This window comes from Anticarsia gemmatalis, chromosome 2, assembly GCF_050436995.1.
Source record: "Anticarsia gemmatalis isolate Benzon Research Colony breed Stoneville strain chromosome 2, ilAntGemm2 primary, whole genome shotgun sequence".
NCBI lineage: Eukaryota > Metazoa > Arthropoda > Insecta > Lepidoptera > Erebidae > Anticarsia > Anticarsia gemmatalis.
In genome coordinates, this window is record NC_134746.1 from 14,422,778 (window position 1) to 14,448,315 (window position 25,538).

General features: G+C 41.7%; 2 protein-coding genes across 2 annotated transcripts in view; one reads left to right on the forward strand and one right to left on the reverse strand.

Moving 5' to 3' along the window:
- Positions 1–161: 161 nt before the first annotated feature.
- Positions 162–25,538, reverse strand: part of crb (cell polarity complex component crumbs) — a 63,859-nt gene continuing 38,482 nt past the window's right edge. The window contains exons 13-40 of the mRNA XM_076134182.1: positions 25,077–25,180; positions 24,394–24,763; positions 21,031–21,138; positions 20,829–20,951; positions 20,609–20,757; positions 19,854–20,049; positions 19,398–19,587; positions 18,853–19,032; positions 18,317–18,536; positions 17,552–18,007; positions 16,936–17,411; positions 16,635–16,776; positions 15,453–15,545; positions 15,027–15,212; positions 14,526–14,719; positions 14,235–14,339; positions 13,976–14,110; positions 13,409–13,617; positions 12,971–13,134; positions 12,636–12,722; positions 12,347–12,462; positions 11,754–11,898; positions 11,312–11,418; positions 10,773–10,966; positions 10,294–10,415; positions 9,692–9,845; positions 3,011–3,539; positions 162–2,797 (exon numbers count right to left, since the gene is read on the reverse strand). Coding sequence (XP_075990297.1) covers positions 3,013–3,539; positions 9,692–9,845; positions 10,294–10,415; positions 10,773–10,966; positions 11,312–11,418; positions 11,754–11,898; positions 12,347–12,462; positions 12,636–12,722; positions 12,971–13,134; positions 13,409–13,617; positions 13,976–14,110; positions 14,235–14,339; positions 14,526–14,719; positions 15,027–15,212; positions 15,453–15,545; positions 16,635–16,776; positions 16,936–17,411; positions 17,552–18,007; positions 18,317–18,536; positions 18,853–19,032; positions 19,398–19,587; positions 19,854–20,049; positions 20,609–20,757; positions 20,829–20,951; positions 21,031–21,138; positions 24,394–24,763; positions 25,077–25,180 — 5,252 coding nt within the window. The 3' untranslated portion in view covers positions 162–2,797; positions 3,011–3,012. The remainder of the gene's footprint in view (positions 2,798–3,010; positions 3,540–9,691; positions 9,846–10,293; positions 10,416–10,772; positions 10,967–11,311; positions 11,419–11,753; positions 11,899–12,346; positions 12,463–12,635; positions 12,723–12,970; positions 13,135–13,408; positions 13,618–13,975; positions 14,111–14,234; positions 14,340–14,525; positions 14,720–15,026; positions 15,213–15,452; positions 15,546–16,634; positions 16,777–16,935; positions 17,412–17,551; positions 18,008–18,316; positions 18,537–18,852; positions 19,033–19,397; positions 19,588–19,853; positions 20,050–20,608; positions 20,758–20,828; positions 20,952–21,030; positions 21,139–24,393; positions 24,764–25,076; positions 25,181–25,538) is intronic.
- LOC142985946 (nitric oxide-associated protein 1) lies at positions 21,643–24,316 on the forward strand. Its single transcript, XM_076134187.1, has 3 exons — positions 21,643–22,651; positions 22,876–22,993; positions 23,084–24,316. Exons 1-3 carry the CDS (start codon positions 21,825–21,827, stop codon positions 24,260–24,262), a joined length of 2,124 nt encoding a protein of 707 aa, XP_075990302.1. The 5' UTR covers positions 21,643–21,824; the 3' UTR covers positions 24,263–24,316.

Below are 25,538 nucleotides of genomic sequence, written 5' to 3' on the forward strand. Positions count from 1 at the left end.
TTTCCAAATCAATGGAATTTTATATGTAGTCATTTGAACACAGTAATTCAATGAGGACTACAATAAGTGTCTAAAAAAACATATGACACACATTAAAGTTGCTAACACAGAGTCATATCCACTTTGGTTTTTATTAAAGAGTCGATAAATAAAACGAGGTCTTCATATAATGTTTGTTTATTGAGTAGGTAATGCCAATAGGCTGTGGTGCTGTACACGAGAAGTGCGCGCGTGTCGTCTCCGCGCCGGCGTCGTGTCGGTCACGTGTCGTCACGTGTCGGTCACGGGTCCGTGTCGCGCGCGGTTTGCTATGTACAATACGGAGTGGCTACGATACATAGACTCACTTTACATACGTGAGGTATAAACATGAGGGATCACATCGTCTAATATCAGTTGTATGCGACCGAGTGAATATGAACAGAGACCGGTGATCAACGACGATACTTTTGTGAAATATTGTTTTAAAGTGACATTATTTATTCTACTAATTATTCTAGTTTTGTGTTAATTACAAATAATGTAATAGTTCATATTCACTCTGCGCTTGTGATTACAGAAATTCGTATATTATTATGTTATTTGATTAATACAAAATGTACAATAGTTCGATAAAACGGTAGAACACTTAATTACTATAAAATTGAATACATTAACGGACGGCCGAAATATATAAATGCTAATTTGGAACACTTTACAGGTTAAGAAAGTAAATATAAAAATAATATTTAATATTTCAAACAAATAAAATTATCACAAAAAATGGAATCATAAAGTTACATAACACGTTTCGTTAAATATTTCATAAACAACGTAACGAAACCAAAGTTTAAAGTAAACGTTGAGCACTGAGTAAGTACAGGGAGTGGCCGCCAGCGGCGCCACTGTCGCCACTGTCGCCACCGGTCGCTACACTAACACTACTATGATACACTTACGTTACATGTACTTATCGCTACACAGTACAATGTTATATGAATATGTTCCGCTACACGTACAGTACAGTCACAATATACAGACTTGTGGTTAAGGCACGCACGTCTCGCCGCGGCCCGGCGCGCTCTCGCCCGCTCCCCCACACTTACCTACTGATACTGTACATTATATACTTTAGCCTATGAATAACTTGTAACTACTGTCAATGGAACGAGAGCTGCCTATATCCCCGCGCGGCGCATGAACGAAACAGAGTGCTATAGTATTGATATAGTTATATGTGGTAGATACAAGGGGCGCGGCGCGGGGCGGGGGCGGGGGGCGCGCGGGCATGTCGCCGGTCGAGATGTCTTCACTACTACTAATTTAGAATGTTCACGCTTTCTGTCATTGTGTACAATTACATCTAAACTTACAACTAGGTATAAAAGTGGCGGCAGCGCGCGGCGGGCGTGTGTCGCTCCAACAATAAGTAGTTCCGTGGTAATACATTTGATTAAGTTAATAAATACGTAAGTCGTTGTTATCACAGTGTATTTCATACATATAAGTACATGGTGGCCACGCCGCGCCACGTCTGCCGCCCCCCCTCCACACTGTGCTGCACAACACACACGTACAATGAGTTAGACATTATATCTCTTCCGTTCTAGATTCTAAAGAACATCACTTAGCTCAACTCTGGTCGAATATACTAACGTACACACCACAGAGTAGTAAAATAGTTTCTGAATATAAGAAACTAGATATTATTGTTAATATATCGAGATACAGTTATTCATGTAAAGTGTCCGTGTGTTCATTGTATCGTGTTGTTGTCCACCGCACTGTTACACTTAACAGTAATACTTATACACTAAGGCTGTCCCGTAGCGTCGCCTGTCGACTATTCAATAAATACATCTTAACTATCTACACGTGTGAGTACAGTACAACTACGTCTCAGCCACCATTCGATAATACTGGAATGAAATACAAATATCTTTACATTATAATAATAATCCATGATTTCGTTTCCAGGTAAAACACACCTTAACTATATAATTCCATGTTTTAATCTCAGGCACTATATTTCATTTTGTTAATACATTAATAAAAGTCGCACCAACAGGTCCGACGCGTAATCAACACTTCATATCAAAATAGATGAGCTCTTAAACTACAATATAATTAGTCTGTATGTATAAATTTGTCATTTTTATAAAAAATGTACATCTGTGAGCGAGGCGCGGTCCGCGGCGGCGCCACTGTCGCCGGTCATCACATTAAGTACATCTACTGTGGGAATTGCTCTAACATTGAGACACGAATAGATTGTGTTGCTATAAACAATAAGTAAAAAAAGGAATTTCAAAGTAAATAAAAATTTGATGATGATTTAAACCAACAATATAAAAGACAATACACAATCGATTCTTTCTCTAATACATGACATTTAACTTCCTCGTTAGAGCAGGTCCCACAACGGGTCCCGGCGCGGGTGCACGTCGCGGACGACGTCTCGCTCGCACGAACACGTATAAACACGATATAATTCGTACACAGAGTGTCACGCGGCACGTGTCGCCGCCACACGTGATTGGTCGCACACACCTTCACTGACTGTCTACGATGCTTGACGACATAACACACGAAATACTCGTATTCTATGTTTCTTCATTGTCATACAACATGCTCGCCTGGTTCGCTATGACGTCACGCATCGTATACAGTCATCTTAACATTAAATATTAAACTATTAATATAAAGTCACACACACATACATACAAACACACACACATATTGTCAAATACACCGCGAGTTATTCCACACCTTGTAAATTCTAATATTTTGTTCGATTCTCATCTGTCTATGTCAGGATCTGAAAGAAATGAAAACAATATTTTTTATAATTTGTTGCACTATTTTCTCGGTAGACAAACGTAGTGTAGGTATTGGCAAATTATCTTAAAAACAATAGGTATTTCTGATGAAACCAATTATGTAGTATGTAGATTTTATATTTAGTTCTTAGTGATAGATTTTAAGTCAAAACGTAGGCGTCAGTCGTACCGAGTGCGCGTGTGATACGTACCGCTATATAAGTCGTTCCTCGGGCGGCGGTTTGAGCGCGTGCTGCATCTTCTCGGCGCGCGGGTTGCAGTACTCCTGGCCCGAGGGCGAGTACGTGCCGCGCGTGGCCCGCTTGCGCCGCGCCTGCGCGCCCAGCCCGCCCAGCGCCGCCGCCGCCAGCGCCAGCCCCACCAGCGCCGCGCCCACGCCGATCAGCACCGTGGACGAGCTGTCGCTGCCCGCCTCGGAGCCCGACGCGACCACCTGCTGCGAGCAGTTCTTGCCGCCCCAGCCGTCCACGCAGTGGCACACGTAGTCGGTGCGGTTGGAGCAGCGCTGCTCGCAGCGCGCGCCGTTGAGGCAGGGCCCCGTGGCGTTGCCGGCGCCGGGCAGGAAGCAGGGGTCCTGCAGCGAGCACGCGTGCCCGCAGTAGCCGGCCGAGCACAGGCACGTGTACGAGCCGTTCAGGTTGAGGCAGTCGCCCGGCGCGCACGACACCGCGTCCGTCTCGCACTCGTTCACGTCCACCTCGCACCGCGCGCCCGTCCATCCTGCCAACACACAACGCATTGTTAATCAACTTTTAACTATCCTTTCTAACGCAAATAAAGAACAACAACAACACCCTGTATACTAAAGATAACATTACCAGTACAAACAACTATAAAATTCGACACAAACAAGCAAGTGTCCCGTTTCAGATTTTTTTACATTCATTTTAAAACACGCACTAAGCTAACCACAAAGTTCTGACTAACGTAACCCACATTGTTACGTGCGTCACTATGAGTTCAGACTGTTTCACACAAATCTGGTAAATGTCATAGTGTGCTATGATATAGACTCACGTAGATCTACAATAGGTTGATGTCATTAATTCTATTAGGACAATAAACAATACAGGACCTTATTCCTTTCACTTATAACAATAATAAATAAATAATTTGTTTATTGTGCTTTTATAATATACTAAGAATTCATTGGAAATTTCATGACCATCAAGTATCATCCTATGAATGTAAGAACAATACGTGCTGTGACCGCAAATAACTAGGGATAAGGGCAGAACACAATGAATCCACTGACGTACATTAGGTTTTGATTCATAGGTTTGTACGTGGAGCAACACAATGTTCATTAAGTATGTAAGAAGAGTTATCTAGTAATTGTATCGTGATAACGTTATCAGTAAACAATGTTAAGGTTACATTGTCCGTGTCTGTGAGCACACTGAACACTGCACGGTGAGCAAGGTGCCACTGAGAGGCGCTACTGTGATATATTCTACACATTGTCTCGTGACATACTGATCTAGTAGGACGTTTATCTTTCTCAAGGCTGCGTTAACACTGTCTACGAAACTAGCCGACATCTAAACATAATCCTATATTGTATGAACAATGTAAACGAGCCAAACTAATCTTTTCATATATATTTTTTAACAAGAATTCAACAAATTATTCGGAACGAATAAAAAGTAAATACGGAAAGTCATTTTATAGTCACGAAGTATGATTATTTTAAATAATGCTAATAACTATTAAAGTCAGCAATCACGACTTAAAAACAGAAATACATCAGGTTTCGAAAAAATAATCCGATGTGATAAACCCTACTTACTTCCTACTACTACATTTCCCTGTTTATTATTCTAAATACTCAAAAAACTTCTTAACCTCAGCGCACTTGCATAGTTCATAAACATTTTTTGCATTGACAATGAGAAGTTGAGGAAAATGTGACGAAGGTCGTGCTTTTTGCAGTCGTTTTAACGCCGCGGTGACGTAAAGGTCGTGTGATATTGGTGATATTGATGATATTGATCGATTGAGTTTGTTCTCTACACTGTCGTGTGTGAGTACAGCTGCATATTTACAATGTGTATTTACTTTTGCTTAATTCGTCTAGAAGCTGACGTTCTTAACAGTTCGCTAGTCTGTTACTAGGTGCAATTATTAAATTCGTATATTTTTCCTTTTATTTTTCTATATATTAGTTTTGGTTTCATGTTTTAAAGGCAGGTCTGTGACCTATTTTGTCGGTTACGTGGTGAGAATAACATTAGTGTTTAGTTTTGTGACTCAACGATACATATTCGGAAATTCCTGTTTAAGTCGCAAAGAATGACTACAAAGTTCCTTATTTTACTTTAATTACATTTATTATAATAAGACACTAATTAAAGTCCAATACTGTCTTTAATTACTTCACGGCTTATTATTTTAATAAGAAAAGATTCCTCCCCTTTCAGCTCCCATCGTACCATAAACCCACATGCTACCGATGCCCTAATTTCCCCTCATATTTCCCGCTAAACGTAGAATTCCCAGGGAACATTGACGTCAGGTAGACAGCATATCAACATACAGCATAATTTAAAACATGCTGTTATGTACTGAAGCAACGTGTAATAAGATGAAGACATTTTTTGACAGAAAATTGTACTTAACATAATAATAAAATCAGCATAATTATTAAATATTAAAATCATATATTATACAGTTCTACGTCTCTATTATAGAAACAAGGACGTCTTACATAGTTTCCTTAGTCCATATTTTGTTATCATATACGGCAAGGAGCCTTCAGTGGGACACAGCGTAGAGGAAAACATGGCGCAGCTCATTAACAAGCCACTATTAACCGTCACTATGACTTATATAAAACTTATACGATGCTATAACATATTCATATATTCTAATGGTGTAGGAAACAATCAAATGACGTCACATTCGCAGATGAGTTTAGTTTTCTATATAATAAGGCATCTTGATTTAATATTGTTTTTTAACTTCAGTAAAGTCCTGTACGTTTTTTACGTCACGTTTGATAAGAATCTACCTAATTGATAGTGGGTTTTATCAAAAAGTAAGTCGCTTGAATATTATGAACAATCGATATTGTTAACAATATTATAGCTAACTTTTTCGAATCAAAAATCATATGAAAATCCACTAATTTTCCACTGTTACGTTACCACTAAATATAGAGTAACATCCCGGCCAAAAAAACAATAAATTAGGCGGTCACTACATATGTAAAAACATTACATAAAAGTAAATTGCAAATAACCCATATGATAACACAAAACTCAACATCATAAAAAGAAACTCTCTCTTTCCTTACAAACTAACAAAAACCAAATACCATACCTAATAGTATAATGAACAATAGTCTCATCACCATCACCATCACCATCATCACCACATCATCACATCACTGAACCCATCACTACACAAGTGATAACGACAGACACGTCTGTCCGTGTACTCTACAAGGCGGTGACGACTAGTACCCGCGCCAGTGATTCACAAACTGTGGCAAAGCGTGGTGACGATCACTTCCTTCAAGTATCGTCGTATTAACCTTTTCACCGCCACGGACGTTAAGAGACGTAAAATTGAAAATCGCTCACGACGCCATCGACGTGATAGCACGTCAAAAATATCACTTTTTTATAGTTCAAAATAAACATACAACAATACGTTTCAAGTGTTTTCTTTCTCCTGTTATTATTACCTAAACATATTTATTACATTATTACACAAAGACATATAATAATTAGACAGTTGTACCTGAAAAAAAAACAAAGTAAATCATCATGCAAAATGTATAAATTTAGCCCGCAAATCCACGCCACAGACGTGAAGACGCGTCAACTAGTGATGTGCAAGGAAAAGGACTACAATCTAAACACTTTATGCAATATTTCGAAAACAAATTGAAATACTTCACTCCTTTCTGAAAAAAAAATTTTTTGTCTGATATGTTTTAAATTAGATTCAATACAAACCTAAATATGTAATAAAACTACCATATCTAGTGATAAACTCATGACTAAATAAGTGCAAATCGATCATTTTGTGGCAACTCTCGCGCATCTCTATTAGCGGAATCCCTTACAGTGCTTCGTACGCCACTGACGGAATCAGACGGCGCGCTCTGACGTCACCCGCGCTGCTGGACACTCGTAGTGTTGTTGCAATACGTTATTAATAATAGGTACATAAATTCTTGTGTATAATAAATTTTTCGTACACCATCTGCGCCACAAAAATGTCTTCAAGTCAAATGACGACAGAAGAGCTGTTGAGAGTGTTAGAAGGTGTAGAAGATGATGTTACATATTCTGAAGCAGAATCTTTAAGGAGTGACGATTTAGAGGTAAGTTATTGTTTGAATACATTAAACAAACAATAAAGGTATTATTAATGTTGTAGGACTAACAAAAAAACACAGTTATCATGCCAATACGTACTATCTATGTTTATTGTACCTTTTAGGTATAGTTACTACTTTTGTCTTTACTACTTTGTTCTTTCAAACTGTGTTTCCATGTTACTACATCAAAATAAATTTTATAGACTAGAAAAATATTACGAAAATTTTATTTCTACATTTATTAAAATCGTAAGATACGAGTACGAAACAATTGTGCAAAATTGAGTATTGATTATAATTTAACGTATTCAGATGAATGATTAAACGTAACGATATATTATACTTCACTCCGACTTGCCACACTGGTACATCTCTAATATAAGGCGGCAAAATTTGAAATCGCAGCGCTGACCACGCCAGTGGCGTTTCTTAACGTCAAAAGGTGTCGTCACAACTGGGATTAGTGCTGTGACTTTTTGAATAAAATATTTGAATTAAGTACTTTTTTTATGCAAATTGTTCGTGTATATCATTGTTATTTTTGGGTAATGAGTACTGAGTAGTGTAAAGTTGACACATGGGAGAAATTCAATAAAATTTTGTGGTACTTTTATGCAATTTTTACTCATAATATAAGAACACGTAAAATTAATCGAAGTTTTATCGATATACACTTTTCCCGTGACTATTATTTTGTAGGTATAAACGAAGGAATTTATTGCTTGGCGTGGGGAACACCGATTTTCAATATTACTCTGGCGGTGAAAAGGTTAAAGGACGTTTCTTAATTATTATTTGCACGTGAGTGAGAGGACAGTATCGTCTCTCTCTGTCTTACGTAGTATTGTTTGTTTCACGCTATCTCTTGAGTATTGATTGTTTGATCAACTCTTGTTAATTGTGACATGATTTATTTAATTAGATGATTATTGCATAATTGGAAGGTGCTTGGATTTATCAATGATTTCTGTTTGCATTGAGTAATAAATGACGTCCAATACTTTTTATTTAATTGGTGATTTATTTAATTTTTTCTATAAAATCATCGTTGGGTTTGTTATTAAAGTGTAAGTAGATATATCAAAATATACTCTCATTTTCCTACACAATGGCAAGCTGCTATCAAAAATATACTTTATAAAACACTTTTTTTATAACCCATTACTGTCACACTGCAGAGCAAGGGTCTCCTTCCAAACGAGGTGGAGGGGTTAGGCCTTGAGTATAAAACATTTAAATTACTTTTTTTTAAGAACTTTACGACATTTTTAACATAGTTTTTTTGTAATAGTCAGATACATTTTTTGCTACCAAAATAGCGGAGTGATTTCAGTGAATAACATTGTATACTGCTACTAACAAGTAAGTTACATAATTGAAAAGATAATTATGTCAGAATACCTACCTAATAAATAAATATAAATATTGTAAATATAAATATTGATCGTGCACCTACACATTTAATTACGACACCGATGTTTAAAACTTTGATACTCACAGTCCAGTTATCGGTTATCAGCGAGCGTTATCAGCGCGATAGTGCGATCATGCACACACACGATAACGCACACGTGTACACGACACATACACACACACACGCACAGACACAGGTGGAATAGAAATAATACGAGGGAATCTCACTGATAATGGTATTAGGAACGCGGCCCACAACTAAATATTTGTACAATTCTGGGAAAGTCGGTCACTACTTTCTTTATTACATGTTTTAAATTGATAGCTCATATATGCGCTCACGTAAGCAACCGCTGGTGCGGTTATTTTACAGATAGGTGACCGCATAGCTGTATTCAAGCTGTACGTCTCCGTGCTTCGGAGGACACGTAAAAAGTCGATCCCAGTGATTAAGTCATGTCAAAGGCCTTTCGGGCGGCTTGAACTACAAAAGTTAACCACCAACCATTGGAAAAAATAAAATGAGTAAAAATTCTGATAAGTAAGCATTTACTGTATTACTGTTGTGCACAAGCATCCTACCGGAATGAATGGGTTTGGTCTCGAATCCACAACACTGGCTAAGTACAAGTAAACTTTGTATTCCTTAATTAATTTATTGTTTAAGGAACTCCTAGAAGTACAAATTTTATTAAAATAATGTTTTAAGCGTTGTAAATATGTAAAGTGCGTAAAATAAGTGGCTATGAAGGAATCATTGAATAGTTTAGGTAATGTTGAATCATTGATGATGCGACTGACTCATCTGCGGTCGCTTATGTTTACGTAGGTACGTTGTATTTTGTATTAGGAAATAAATAAGTTTATAGCGCCTATATCATTGAAATAATGTCATTTTTCGCTGTTGCGAACGTGCAATAACATATCAAATGAGTGTCTTTTTTATTAAAATGACTATATAAGAAAGCTTATAGTATAGTATTTTAAGAGTAAACAGTTTGAGACGATTGTTTATTTGCACATTCCGCTTAACAATAAGTTTAATATTGACAGCCGGTTCGGATCAATCATTTAACTGTTTCAGCTAGGAAAAAGTATAAGACAGTAAGCAGTAACGGTGGTGTCTCACCGGTTCCCTCGCAGTCACACAGGTAGTCCCCGGTGGCGTCCAGACACCTCCCCTGGTGCAGGCAGGCCGCGGCGCCGCCCGCCTCCGCGCACTCGTCGCGCTCCGTCTCGCACAGCCGCCCGCTGAACCCGGCCGCGCACGAGCACACCGCCGTCTGACCGACAAATACACATATAAATATACATACTTATAAAGTATCGAAGACACCCATGTAAATGAAAAAACGGCGCTTGCAGATAGACTTAGAAAGGAGATCATCCATTTTGGGCCTTTTTTCAAAGTGCCGGCCAACAAATAAAAGTGGCATGTATCGATAGAGCTAGCCATTTGAAGCAATAGTTAGTATGGAACGAAACCGGTAAATGTATGGAGCCTGGATGATCTCTTTTACATTTATGTTAATAACGTTGCGCATCTACCTACTTATTATTTTAAGGACTCTTCATAAACACGAAAATGTCATATAGTCGTTTGTGTTTTCAATTTTGTCTGAAACCCTAAGATATTTAAGAATTACAAAGAATAAAATAAATATTAAAACTACCAATAAATAACACAAAAAGTAAAGTAAAAGTATAATAGTGGTATATAGGGTGTTGTACCTTGTTGTCAGAAACACAGTTGCCGTGCACGCAGGGCGTGAGGTCGCAGAAGGCGTGCTCGCAGTACACGCCTTCGAATCCGGGGTGACACACGCATGTGAAGTTGTTGCCCGTCGGGGGATCTGACACACACACGTACTGTTTAGTATATCTTACCGGAAATAGAATTTTTGTACTTCTTATATTATTATGTGTCTTTCTAATAAGTTTAGTGAAAATGTATTCTATAAGCTTAACTAGGGATTAGGAAATATCATAAAAAAGTAGTGACACAAGTAGTTTTTTCAAAGTTACTAACTTTTAAACTGTTTAGCATTATTGTAATAGAAATATGTAAAACTCCTTTTTCTTCCAAACATTTACTCCAAAATGTAGTATATAAAAACGTAACTGCAGTTTAGTGTGCATTCTTTTTCAACAATATAGTGTAAATATATAGTGCATTTTTTTCATCAAAAATACATGTTATGTTCTTGTACCGGGTGGTGTGTCGAGGCAGGCGGCGGCGCCTGCAGCGCAGGGCCGGTGCGTGCAGGAGCGGTCCCTTGGCTCGGCGCACGTGTCGCCGCGCCACGCCGCCGCGCACGCGCACGAGAACACGCCCGCGCCGTCCGAGCACGTGCCGCCGTGCTGGCACGGCTGCGACAAGCACTCGTCGATGTCCTGCTCGCATCTGACACATAACAACCACATTACAATCAGACCTTTCGTGACAAAGCCACATGAGTCTTTTGTATTCATAGAATCATTGAGTCTTCAAGTGACTACTGTTATACAAATCCATTGAGGTTTGTATATGAGTCGATTCATCGACATTGGTCTCGCGACTCAATTTGTCGTAGCCTTGTATACTAAGAACTTTGTTTACCATTACACTTTTAATACATGAAATATAAGCTTATAGTAGCTAGACTCTAGGTCTAACCCTTCCTTCATTTGGGAGGAGACTCTTACCCAGCAATGGGATGACAATGGGGTAAAAAATGTTTGTAGTCGGTAGATGTTAGGTTCAACTCACAGGTCTCCGGTGAAGCCGACGGGGCAGATGCATGTGTAGTCAGCCACTTTGTCCAGACACGTGGCGCCGTTCTGACATTGGTGCGTCAAGCATTCGTCTACGTTCACCTGTAGTATAATGATATTATTATTAGATAATAATTATGTTGGTATACAATATATCAAGGTAAGTAATATTATTGGGTTTACAAAGAGTGATATTGTACTAAAACAATGTTAATATTAATTGGATTTTTGACAGTTGTTTTATACATTTGCTATTACATTGTAGACCAGGTATATCATAAGATTTTTATTTATAAACTGTGAAATTAGTCCTTAAAGTTTTTCTATTTTATATTTATTGAAAGTTTGTGAGATTTTGATTTTTGTTACGAGTGTTTTTGTCTAAAGTCGTTGATTTTTGATATGTTTTTGTGAATGTTGATTATTCGTGGTCGTACCTGGCAGTAGTCCCCCTCGTAGCCGGGCGGGCACGAGCACGCGTAGGACGAGCGCACGTCGGCGCAGTGGCCGCCGTGCGCGCAGTCACTCTCCAGGCACAGCACGCAGCCCACGCCCGCCGAGTAGCCGAACGGACGACCCGACCTGGGTATAGACACGAATAATTGGCATTGTAGTAGTTTAATGACCGTGACAAAGGCTACAAGCACGGCACTGAGTAGAGTGTATAAACAGACACAACCACGTGTCGGCACGAGCCGCGTGTGACAGCAGCCCGCGCTACGTGCGGCTCACACCCGCGCGTCCGCCTGCACGGAGGCGCACGTGTCGGCTGTGCGCGCGCCACACACGCACCGCCCGCCCGCGTGCCACGGGGCGCGCAGCCGCCGCGCACGACTCCGCCATGACGGCGTACACACATCGACTTACTTATGTTTTATTCCGATACCTACATTTATTTATCACTTATACCATTTCATATTCTCATTCTGTCCACTATTTATTAGTTATTCAACAATTGGTTTGCAAGTCAAATATTTACAGATATAAGACTATAATATTTATTACAAGGTAAGTATACGACTATACGTACAGTAGCGCGTAGTGCGGCTGTGCGGCGAGCAGCGCGGCGCTGTTGCCCACGAATAGCTCCTCCTCCGTGAAGAACGGCAGCAGCAGTCCGCCCACGTGCACCGCACCCATGCAACCCTGCCACACCACACAGTGTTAATATTTATTTAACATAAACAAAAAAAAATAATACAAAAATTGCCATCATACAAACACAATAACTGGAATTACATTTTTATTTTATAACTCATATTAAAGATACTTTTAAAAATAATAAAACTATCTTATAATTATTATTTATATTATTTTACCTTGAAGTATTCTCCAGCTATGTTATCACCCGTAACCTCTTCACCTTCAGAATACTCCCACACGTTAGCATCTGTCGAACTCTCCGTCTGAAAATAATAAAAAAAATTAAATTTACATTAGCCAAAATCTTGCCGAACTTAAACACTAAATCGATTTTTTTCTGAGACCCTACGATACAGGCATACCTAATGTGGAGACCACGACATCCACAGATTTATACTCAGCTGTACAATCTAGTACTTTGATCTCACTGTAACTTTTTAAGTATTTTGTGCTATTATGTACTAAAAAAGACGTTTTTCATTTCATGCTGTGTGTAGTAAACCATACATACCATAGCAGTAGCGGGTGCGGGCGGCGTGGTGGTGGGCGGCAGGCGCGCGGTGCCGATGCCGCCCAGGTGCAGGCGGCCCTCCATGACCAGGCGCTGCCACGCGCGCGTGTCGATCGGCGCCGTCAGCGTGGCCTCCTCGTGCCCGCTCGGCTCGATGAACGCGCCTGGAATACATTACACTTACTATAAATCTGTAATATTCTTTTAACTGATATTAAACCAGTCTCATTTACAAGTCAGAGCACAATATACAAGCACAGTTTATATTTAATCATGCATAAACTCTTCCCTTAAACCACATATTCTAAAATTATAATAAAATTCGATATTCTTAAATTACCGTTGTTACATCAAATGCAAGATCGACGTCTCTTAGAAACTTAGAGGACTTATGACCTTAACTTGCATAACTAATAGGCATAAACAGTGAGCGCGTACCTCGGAGCGTGTCCCGTGTGAAGGAGAAGCGCAGCGAGGTCCAGTGCAGGTGCGAGCTGGCGGCGCGCAGGCGGCGCAGGGCGGGCAGCGGCTCGGCGCCCAGGCGCCACTGCACGGCCACCTGCTCCTTGAACACGCCCACCGTGAACCACGCCGCGCCCGCGCCCGACCCGCTCTCCGCGTGGAACAGCGTGCCGCCCGTCTTACTCCTAGTAGCACACGATTACAATATAATATTACATATAGTCACCATTTTGTCTGAAGCATACATGGAAAATCTAATCATGTCTACTCTTTGTACCGTTCCAGTCTTAAAAGCTTAATGTCCCAGTCGCCTCTAACACCCTATTCCCACTGAAATAACTAAGGTACCTTTTTTAATTATCCGATTATAGGCGGAAGCCCCTAGCACAGAAACGCGTCTCAACACGCATAATCTCCTGTCGTGCTTTCTTTGAGATAAATACAATTGAAAGTTGTTTCAGCTAATGTACATGGTCATCTAAACGCAGTACAGGCTCCGTTCACAAGTAATGCACGTAACATATAGTTACGTGAGCAACATACCTGTATGTAATAGTAAGTGTCTCCGGCAGTTCTAGGTCCTCATCAGTGGCGATGGCAACGGTCCGCGGCACTCGCAGCTTGTACGTCAACGTTGTGTTCACTCCGTCGAACGTCGCGTTTGACACGCACTCGTAACTAAACAAACAAACATAGCACTTATATAGATTTTAAACACTATTTTTAGTACAAAAGAACAGTTTCATATATTTTATTTAAGTATTGAAATAGTAATAAATTAATTGTTTACTAGTGTACATACCCAGCGTCTAGATTTCTACAGTGTGAGTTAAGAGGACATCCCTGCAGTTGACAGAACTCCACCTCGGCGCACTGCTTGCCTTTGTAGCCACGGGGACACTGACATCTGAAAAAAAATAACATCATCATCAGAATATTATTATCTTGGGAAAACTTATTAGAAAAGAAATTAAATACGACTGTATATATAAATCAAATAAACAATGAACAACAGTTTAAGTAATATAGTGATTCGCATGTATTTTTCATCGCGCGACGAACAGTATTAAATAAGTGTATAGCAATCACTCACACGTAGTCGTTCCACGTGTTGGTGCACGTAGCGTTGTGCGCACAGGGCGCGCGCGCACACACGTCGTCGGACACGACCCCGCGCAGCACGCCGGCGGGGTCCAGCGTCACCTCGCCGAAGGGCGGCGGCAGCTGCAGGCCCTCCACGCGCAGCGGGAAGAACTCCACTATCGTCACGTTCACGCCGTTCGATATCTATACACACACACAACACATTTTGTAAAAACTTGAATATTTCCAATAAAACAGCAATAATAGCAATATATCTGTGGGATAGCAACACACATAAAATGAAAATGAAACGTACAATAGTAAATCGACTGACTCTGTTTCAAGTTCTAATGTTATATTAATGCACAAGTTTTTTTGTCACGAAATTCTCAATAATCAACACAACGCACGGGTTTATTGTCAATTCCGTCACTTCTATGACCCCGTAGGACAAGAAGCTAGTACTGAAACGATCATAAATAAGGCACAAGTAATATATCAGTGTGTTTACCTGTACATCTTGTATAACCCCCTTGAAGTAAGCGTTATCATCAGCATCGTTGGGCACGGTGTCGGCAGTGGGCGCGGCGGGCGCGGGCGGCGCCGGGGACCCCGCTGACAGCGCCGCCGCCGACGGCAGCACGCTCTCGGTCGTCGGAGCTACTACGGCCGGAGGCGGACCGCCCAAGTACAACACCTAAAATCACAAACAATATTAACTAATTTATACAAGTCAATGTATATTTACACGCTATAAAATCAATAAATAGAAAATACCCTAAGAACTTCCCATGTATTGTAGGACTTTAATAAATAACTATTGAAAAGTACATTCTAACTAAACACATAATTTTTTGTTTTACAAATAATCTGGAGCTGGGAACCGAATCCACGACAAATGCAGTGACTAATAAATATGCGTGTAATGTAAAGTTACCTGCGCATCGATCTGTTTGGCTGCGGATATAGACTTGCGGAAGTATTCAGTACCGTTCAGTTTCACTTGCACCAGCGTTGAGTTTCTCACCACCTGCAACAACAAACAATTATTATACCTTTCATTTCTTGCAACGCAGACGACAGACTATCCGTGACGCACTTTGTAGTCTGTGAAAATAGAACCTATACAATTATATGCAGTAACGCATACATGTATGCATGTGCGCGTGCTCACAACGTCTTCTATCTGAATTCTACCCCGAAAATTCTACCATGTCTCGTCTTCTATCTGAATTAATTTGATGAAAATTCTACCAATTCAAGTCTTCAAGGCGGAAAATTCTACCAATTCACGTCTTCGCGTCGGAAAATTCTACCAATTCACGTCTTCAAGTCGGAAAATTCTACCAATTCACGGCTTCACCTAGGAAAATTCTACCAAATCACGTCTTGACGTCGGAAAATTCTACCAATTTACATCTTGATGTCGGAAAATTCTACCTATTCACGGCTTCAAGTCGGAAAAGTCTACCAATTCTAGTCTTAATGTCGGAAAATTCTACCATTTCAGGTCTTCAAGTCGGAAAATTCTACCAATTCTAGTCTTAATGTCGGAAAATTCTACCAATTCAAGTCTTCAAGTCGGAAAATTCTACCAATTCACGGCTTCACGCCGGGAATTTTCTACCTATTCACGGCTTCAAGTCGGAAAATTCTACCAATTCTAGTCTTAATGTCGGAAAATTCTACCATTTCAGGTCTTCAAGTCGGAAAATTCTACCAATTCTAGTCTTAATGTCGGAAAATTCTACCAATTCAAGTCTTCAAGTCGGAAAATTCTACCAATTCACGGCTTCACGCCGGGAATTTTCTACCTATTCACGGCTTCAAGTCGGAAAATTCTACCAATTCTAGTCTTAATGTCGGAAAATTCTATCAATTCACGTCTTCAGGTCGGAAAATTATTTTATTTACCATGACACTTCTTTTACCTGAATTATTCCCGGAAAATTCTATCATGTGACGTCTTCTACCTAAATTCTTTGAGGAAAAGTCTACCATGTGAAGTCCTCACCATTAAATTTGCCAGGAAAAGTCTACCATGTGACGTCTTTATCATTGCTTATCGATCATTATGTTTAAGTATGCTCGTATAGAGCAATGTATTTGCGGTATATACCTCGATGAGGTGCAGGTACCCGTTGTCGAGTCTCGTGCCGCCCACGGTGTAGTTCTCCGGCGTCTGGTTGAAGCGCAGGTGTACTAGTAGTTCACCGCCTTCTAGCGACGCGCCCACCTGTGTCTCGTCTGTTGCTCCGTATCTGTACATATTATATTATCAAGTTTAATTTCTGATAGACTAAATAACTTTTGTACTTGTAGTGTATTAAATATAACATTTTAGAGCCACTGCATGGTTGTAGTTAAGAAGTTACTGAGACGAGGGGACAAAGTGAGGTATAACAGATGTATGTACTGACCTAGGTATAGAGCCGAGGTAGAAGATCTGTCCAGTAGGCTTGCGTGTACGTATGAACATAGAGATGTCGAGCGCGGCGCGGACGGCCCGGCGCGCCGCCTCCGAGACCGCCACGCGCACCACCGAGTGCTGGGTGGCGGCCTCCTGGCCGAAGGTGGCGGCCGTGTAGTTGTACTGGCACGTGTCGCCCAGGTGCGGGCGCGGGCACGTGCACACGAAGCTGGTCCACGCGTCCAGGCACGCGCCGCCCGAGCGGCACGGGTTGGGCGCGCACTGCGGCCGCCGCGGGCACGACGCCAGCACGCCGCGCAGCACCGCGCGGGCCCGCACCGCCCCGCCCCCGCCGCGGGACCGCTCCGCGACTCCCGTCTCGTCGTCGCCGTCGGCCCCAGTGTCGCCGCTCTCGTCGTCGCCCGACGCCGCGCTCATCTCTGTTGTCGTCTCCGCACCCGTTGCATTCGAGTCTTCCGGTAGTACCTGACGATTATATTCAATGTAGAATCGATGTTATGAATGCAAAAACATTTACATTTATTTGTTGCCATAAATATGGTAACAATCTGAGTATGATGAATGTAGGATGTTATTCTACTAAAGCAAAATAAACGGATACTCACCCACTGTCCATTAACGACTACATCTTGGAAGCACCCCACGAAGAAGTTGGGTCCGTGTGTCAACGTAGCATACGACGAGCCCGCGGTGCCGAGCCGCGTGGTGGGGAATGACGTCACGGACGAGTTGTATGCCTCGTTCTGACTGATCGGATAGATGGTCTGCTCTTCGTTCGCGGCCAGCACCAAGTGAGACGAGTTGATCGTCACGAATACTTTCTGCCAGTTACTATCGTTTAGGTTCGAGCCTATGAAGACGCCCTCCCATTTGTTGAGTAAGCTGGAGTGCAGGTTCAGTCGTCCGTTAGACAGTTCCAGGAAGAAGTAGGTGAGTCCTCGTCCCATGGCGAGCAGGCCGTTGGCGAGCGTCGTCTTGAACCTGAACGAGATGTCGTAGCCTTCCTCGCGTGATGTGTTCACTTCCGCGTAACTGCTCTTCTCCAGGGACATTGTTGTGATCTAGATGTAGTAAGATCATGATTTAGTAAGACGAACCAAAACTGACGATGGTCTATAGTCACGAAATATATCTATGGTAAGTAAGAAATAAACTTTATACATTATAGGAGAATCTTTCTACTTGCACTCTATATTATTCGTCATCAGGGGATAAACTTTTAATATTGCGAGTAAAATATTTTGGGAATTACTTAAAAAAAGGCACATCATTTTCACATTATACCTGCGTAAAGACATCAAACATCCATACCCAAGCTAAACCTTAGCCAAACAAAAATCATACATTAGTAAGCAGTATAATTATGTTACCTTCTCGCAGGTAGTGCCATAGTGTCCCGGGGTGCAGGAGCAGTTGAACCGGTGCTCGGTCTCGTCCAGCAGCCAGGGGTAGCAGGTGCCGTTGTTGCGGCAGGGCGCGTCGCGGCAGCCCTGCAGCACCACGCTGCAGTTCTGGCCGCCCCAGCCGCCCGCGCACAGGCAGTAGTACTTGGCGCGCCCGTCGATGCACTTGCCGTGCGAACATGGAGCACTGACACACAACACAACATTATTATGGCAACTGCCCTGTATTTAATCAGAGATTTGATCGCCGAGGTCTTGCTATTACTATTTACTATAGTTCAAGAAAACTAAATTTCGTAACAGTTTGAAGGTATTCATTAATGACCTCTACATTTTCATTATTATATTATAGGACGGAGAAGCAATATCAATTAAGCATGTCTTATATTTTGGTACCACGGCAACGGATCAAAATTTGATAAGAAACAAACGAAATTTCAACGTAAGACCTCCGATTTGGGCAAAGTGCTATTAGATGTTAGTAAATAAGTGTGTGTACATACATGGCGCACTCGTCGATCTCGTTCTCGCAGTGCTTGCCCTCGTAGCCGTCGAAGCAGTCGCAGGTGTAGCCGCCGATGCCGTCGATGCACTTGCCGTTCTCGCACAGCGAGCCCTGGCACTCGTCGATGTTGGTCTCGCACCGCGACCCGTTCGTGCCGTGCACGCACACGCACTCGTAACTGTACCACACACATAACAATCATATTTTAAAACAATGCAAGAAGTATCAGAATAAGTAAAAAATAGAAATTAAAGATACATTTTCGATTTTTGATTTGAGATCCCTGTGGTGCAATAGTTAAGGTGGTTGCCACTACCACAGCGTCGAAAAGTCTCAGTTAAAATCTGATTGATACTTTATATTATCTGCTATTTATAAAACAAGAGCAACTCCTAGCGCGGCAGTTTTATTTTAAAAAATGTTCGAAATATACGGGGAAAAGGGGACAAATTTTCTTAAAGTTTTTAATCATAAGTACTACATCAGAAAATTTTGGACAAGAAAAGCATCAAACGCAAATGTTCAGTAGTTAAACTAACTCACCCATGTGCATTTTCAAAGGAGAAGTCCTGGTAGAAGAAGTCTGGCAGCAGCATCTGCGGCTGGTGGCCGACCTGCTGGCGCGGCGCGTCGGGCGGCAGGTACAGGCTGGCGTTGCTGCGCTCCAGGCACACGCCGCCGTACTTGCACGGGTCACTCTCGCACTCGTTTATGTCCAACTCGCAGTTCTTACCTATATACATACGATTATGTGATAACTATGTAATAAACAAGGTTATACAACATTTTTGAGTAGTGCAGCTATTAACCAAAACTGGAATGAATTTCGTTTCAGGCATGTTAGAGCTCGTTTTATTGCTTGTACGTTTTTAAGGCAATGTAATAAAATAAGAGCATTTTTGCGTCATCAATCAACCCACTTTAGGGATGAACTGATCCAAAAGGATAAATAAATAAAGGATTACACTTTTATAATGATATGCGTGTAGGTACACGTACCGGTGTATGCGCGGTAGCAGTCGCAGTGGTAGTCGTTGATCTCGTCGACGCAGGTCCCGCCGTGGCGGCACGGCTGCGGCGCGCACTCGTCGATGTTGGTGGCGCAGTCGTCGCCCGCGTAGCCCGTGCCGCCGCACTCGCAGCTGTAGCTGTTCAGCCCGTCCACGCAGCGCCCGCCGTGCAGGCACGGCTGGGACTGCACACACATTACACGTAATGAATTATAGGGACTGTATGTGAACCTATCGAAACACCTTGTTGCAAAACTGCGCGAAAGAATAAAGAAATAATAATTAAGTTAAATAATCGTCATCATCGTATCAGCCTGTAGACGTCCACTGCTGGACATATGCCTCCCCCAACGATGTCAACAATAAATAATAATAGGTCTTAATTCATAATCATTAATAATTATTTCGAAATAAAAATGGTCGCCATCCATTGTCCATACTAACGTTAATCGAAATAAATGACCACGAAATCAATTAAACAAACAATGCGTACTAAATAATAGTAATAAAATAAAAAGTAAATTCTCAATATTATTGTTATTACGAGCATTTATTTGCTCCGATCCAAGATAAAATGGATGTTGGCATAAATATTAGAAAATAAACGCGAACATTTAAAAGTTATGATTTATTCGGTGTCACAATAATGGCATTGTTTGATAAAAACTTGAGTAAATCAGCGAATTGATTGTTAGTGTCGGTGCGTGTCCAATATTGTGCGTGTCGGATCGGTTAGTCGGTTACCTGGCAGTCGTCGATGTCGGTCTCGCAGTTGGGCCCGGTGAGGCCGTCCTGGCACACGCACGAGTAGCTGGCGATGCCGTCCACGCACGTCGAGCCCGCCGCGCACGGGTTCGTCTCGCACTCGTTGATGTTGATCGAACAGTCCTTGCCTGACGCAACACTATCGTTAGTCACGAATACCGACGATCATGAATAAATTTAACGTTCATAGACGACTGACCTTCGAATCCTTCCATACAAGTGCAGTCGTAGTTATTCTCCAAGTTCTGGCAGGTGCCGCCGTTCTTGCACGGCGATGATAAGCACTCGTCGATGTCCTGCTCGCAGCTGTCGCCCGTATACCCTGTACAATATATGCATACATTAGCCACAAAGCTGATAGAGTTGCTAATGAGCGAGGGAACCAATAATAATGCACATACCGGGCAGGCAGTAGCACTGGTACGAGCCGGGGTTGTTCACGCACATTCCGTGATGACATATTCCAGGCTTTATTGCACACTCGTCTATGTCCAATTCACATAAATGACCTGAAAATAACACAAAAATGTTGAATCTTTTCAAATATGTTCATTGAACTGAAAAGAGAACAGGAAAAAATAATCCTTACCTGAAATAAATAACATTATAGAAAATATTTGAAGTAACATAATCGTTTGTATAAAATCTCAACATTAACGAATAAGAATAGGAATGTAAATCACGTGTAATAAATACACATTATATCTCAGAAATTAAATTAGTCACATAATAAATAGCTCCGACTGAGTTTGTACAGGTGTATTGACCAACAGCAGTAACACGCGAAACTAATATCAACACGACACTACTGTAGACGTCATTACTTGATACTGCATTGTTGCAATAAAAACTGTTGTATTATTTTTAAACGAATACATTGTTTTCAAATTAGCAGTGTTTCAAATAAATGTCAGCAATGTACCATGATTACAATTTCAATTATGTTGATAACCGGTTACGACACTTTACCGTACAAACCGGTTTATCGTATGTATCGATGTCACATCACTAGTAACTTCACATCTGTCGAATTGCTTATTGTCAAAGTTACGAGTTGAGTGTGTGAACTCTACGAGCTATTTATTGTTGTTATTATGAATACTCACTGTAAAACAGTGTTATCGAGTTTATTTTCATTAGAGTTCACGTGTAAATGATTTTTAACCAAAGGAAATACATCGCGTGAGTCATCACAATGTTGTATACAATGCGCGGAGTTTTGAGGTTATGTCGGAAACAAATAGTGCTACAAAATCAATGTTTTACCCAAGTACGAGCTTCTACAAACGTTGTAAACGACCAAAATGTAAACAATAACAACAGTAGTAAAGATTTTGCCGCATTATTAGAGAAATATAAGGACAAAATAAGATTCAACTCGTTCCTAGAACATGAGAAGTTAGAATTAGGTTATTATAAGTATCACATAAAAACTGTGAAGAGAGAAAAGGGTAGACAGAAAAAGGAGTATTTAGAGAAAAGTCTGCCACCTCTGCCGGTCGCGTTGAAATATTATGTCGACGAAGAAAGACTATTGAAAGAGGAAAGTATTGAAACAACGGAACAAAACAATGAGTTTCAGTTGCCATTCAGTAGTAGTACTAAAGTTGAATATGAGAAAAATGAGCCAGTTAAAGAAGAAACTAGTAACGAAACTGCTGTTGCGCGTGAATTTGATCGCTCAAACATTGACAATTGGATGACAAATTATGAATATTTTGATGATACTATTATTGAAGAGGGGTCTGACGACGAGGCTGACACTGGCTGGTCCAAGTACTATGGTACTCCGGACCCTTTGGCACATGTGAGCAGAGTGCCCTGCGGGGGCTGTGGGGCACTGTTACACTGCAGCGACCCGGCTATACCTGGCTACTTGCCCAGCGAGATCTTCAAACACAGGGAAGTAGAGGAGTTGAAGACTATTGAGTGTCAGAGATGTCACTTTCTAAAGGAGTATAATATAGCTCTGGATGTGAGTGTTCAGCCTGAAGAGTATGAGAAGTTGTTACAGTCTATCAGGTATAACTATAATTAGCATTTTGGATCGAACTTTGTGCATGTTATATCAACTCTTACTGAGTCAAGACACTGAGACATGTAATTTTTTCTTTTTTTTTCTTCTACATACAGTAATTTTGAATTAAATTGCAGTCATTAAATAACTGATGAAAACTAAATAATTGTTATAAATGTACTTTCATGTATAGCTTGTGTTTTAAAGGTTTAATTTGCTATATTTTCAGAAAGGTGAAATCCCTGGTAATACTGATGGTAGACCTGCTAGACTTCCCCTGTTCAATATGGCCTGGCATTGTGGACATCATCGGCACTGACAGACCCATCATAGTTGTTGGCAATAAGGTAACAAAATCACCATCAATATACCATACCTTCAATTACCTCTAGATAAAAGGTCCAAATTTCATCTAACATTGTGTTCCATGGTTTCAGGTTGACTTATTACCAGGCGATAGTATTGGATACTTGAAAAGAATAAAAGAGAGCTTGATCACTGAACTGAATAAAACCAAACTAGGTGAGGCCAATATAAAGCATGTGTCGCTTATATCTGCCAAGACTGGCTATGGTGTGGAAGATCTCATCTCTGCCTTGTTCAAACTGTGGCTGTACAAAGGAGATGTGTTCCTAGTGGGATGCACCAATGTGGGCAAGAGCTCTCTGTTCAATGCTCTCCTACAGTCTGACTACTGCAAAGTTCATGCCGTTGACATCATCAAGAGAGCGACAGTCAGTCGGTGGCCGGGAACTACTCTAAACCTTCTCAAATTCCCAATAAACAGACCCTCAGGCTGGAAAATTCAACAAAGGACTCAAAGACTAAAGTCGGAAAGACAACTCATGAAGGTAGAGAAAGAAATAAGGAAGGCACAATTACTAGGAAATGTCCCAGCAGAAGCACCAGCATTGATCGGACATATTGGACGATCGTTCACTGATGCTGTGGAGACTGACGAGTTCGGCAGCCGAAAGTTGACAGTGTTTGATGAGAAACACAGGCTGTTTGCTCAGAGCAAGTGGTTCTACGACACGCCCGGCGTCATACACCCCGACCAGGTGCTCTCCTTACTAAGTACTGAAGAATTGCTGCTCACGATTCCCAAACAACTGATGAGACCACAGACTTACTATTTAAATAAAGGACAGACTATTTTCATCGGTGGTCTAGCTCGTCTCGACTTCGTAGATTGCGCGAGACCTTGCCGATTCACCATATTTTGTTCAGAAAGTTTACCAATCACTGTGACACAGACTGATGACGCTGATGAAGTTTACAACAAGTTTATTGGTACAGAGTTGTTCGCGGCGCCTAGCGGAGGCGAGGAAAGACTGAAGAGTTGGCCAGGACTGAAGGAACATGAGAGTTTGTTAGAATTTGAAGGTGAAGGTCCCCAGCAGTGTTGTGGAGACATAGTGTTGTCGTCAGTGGCGTGGGTCGGTGTGACGGCTAAGCAGGACACAGTGTGCAGTGTTCGCGCGTGGACACCGGGCGCCCGGGGCATCTACAGGCGGTACCCGTCGGTGTTGCCGTTCTCCATCAAGTTGAAAGGCAAAAGAATTCGCGATACGCCCGCTTACATGATCGGTAAAGTGTTCTCCGATCAAGAATAGAATTTAGTTTGTACGTCGCATTTAAAAAGACTCGAATAAATGTTAAGATAATAATACCAACATTTGTTTTCTTTTCTGTTAGCAATCTAAATTACTTTTAGTTCTGTCACTTAACATCAAAAAACACTCACCATTATTGCCGGGCGGGCACTGGCAGCGGAAGAGTCCATTTTCTAAAGCTAGGCAGGTTCCGTTGTGACAAGGTGAGGAAGCGCAGGCGGAGTCGGGCGCGGCGGGGGCGCAGCGCCAGGCGCCGGCCAGCTCCACGCAGTCGTGGTGCGGCGCGCAGGCGGCGGGCGCGGCGCGGCAGTCGGCCGCCACGTCGCAGGCGGCGCCGGCCCAGCCGCCGCGGCACTCGCAGTCGCCGGCCTCGCGGCACACGCCGCCGTTAGCGCAGCCGCGCGGCCCGCAGTCGCCGCCCGGCGCCGCGGCCCCCGGCGCCGGCGCGTCGCAGCGCGGGCCCGCCCAGCCCGCCTCACACTCGCAACGGTACCCCGTCGCCTATAAGAACCGTGTTTATCAGTCCGAATTTTACAACAAGATCACTTTGGTGCAGCGCAGTGGAGATAGTAGCTTTGAAAACGACAATACTGTGATGATATTATTCCACTCACTTCAGTCGAATTTTGTCTTTGAGCAAATAACTCGGTGCTAAAGAATTTAGCCTTAACTCTCATCTATCTACATAACGAGTGATACTGCGACTTACTACTTAACTAAAAGCTTATGAAAAACAGAAAACATGCACAAACAACATCTATAAGGCAAGCAAGTAACGGCGGGTATAAGGCGAGGGGTATAGGGGTATACTCACGAGGTCCTGGCAGGTCTTGGCGTGCAGGCAGGGCCCGGCGGCGCAGCGCTCGGCCGCCTTGAGGTCGGACAGCGCCTTGCCGGCCGACAGCTCGCAGTACACGCCTACACGCACATGCACGCACACACGTAAGCACACACAACGACATTTAAATATGATCATCACATGCTGACGGGTATGAACATGACAACAACATAGGGAGAGGATAGTGGTAGTGACAGATTACTAAGTTTTAGGAAACAGCCAAAATATTTTTTGAATTATGAAACTAATTTATATTCATATTTAAAAGCATAACTTAATAGACAGATTCTACGCATTAACAATATATTTTTAAAGATGTTCTGATACATAAATCTACGTTTATTTGAAAGAAAAATGCAACGGTTCTAGAAATAATAATTAAGTAAAAAAAATTGTTACGGTAAAGGCTTCTGCATATTAATTCGGACTAAAACGAAA

Excerpts from the sequence above, each read along its gene's own strand:
- LOC142985946 (XM_076134187.1), top strand. The coding sequence starts at position 21,825 with ATGTTGTATACAATGCGCGGAGTTTTGAGGTTATGTCGGAAACAAATA. Across the intron at positions 22,652-22,875 it reads AAGTTGTTACAGTCTATCAG|AAAGGTGAAATCCCTGGTAA; the intron begins GTATAACTATAA and ends CTATATTTTCAG. Across the intron at positions 22,994-23,083 it reads TCATAGTTGTTGGCAATAAG|GTTGACTTATTACCAGGCGA; the intron begins GTAACAAAATCA and ends CCATGGTTTCAG.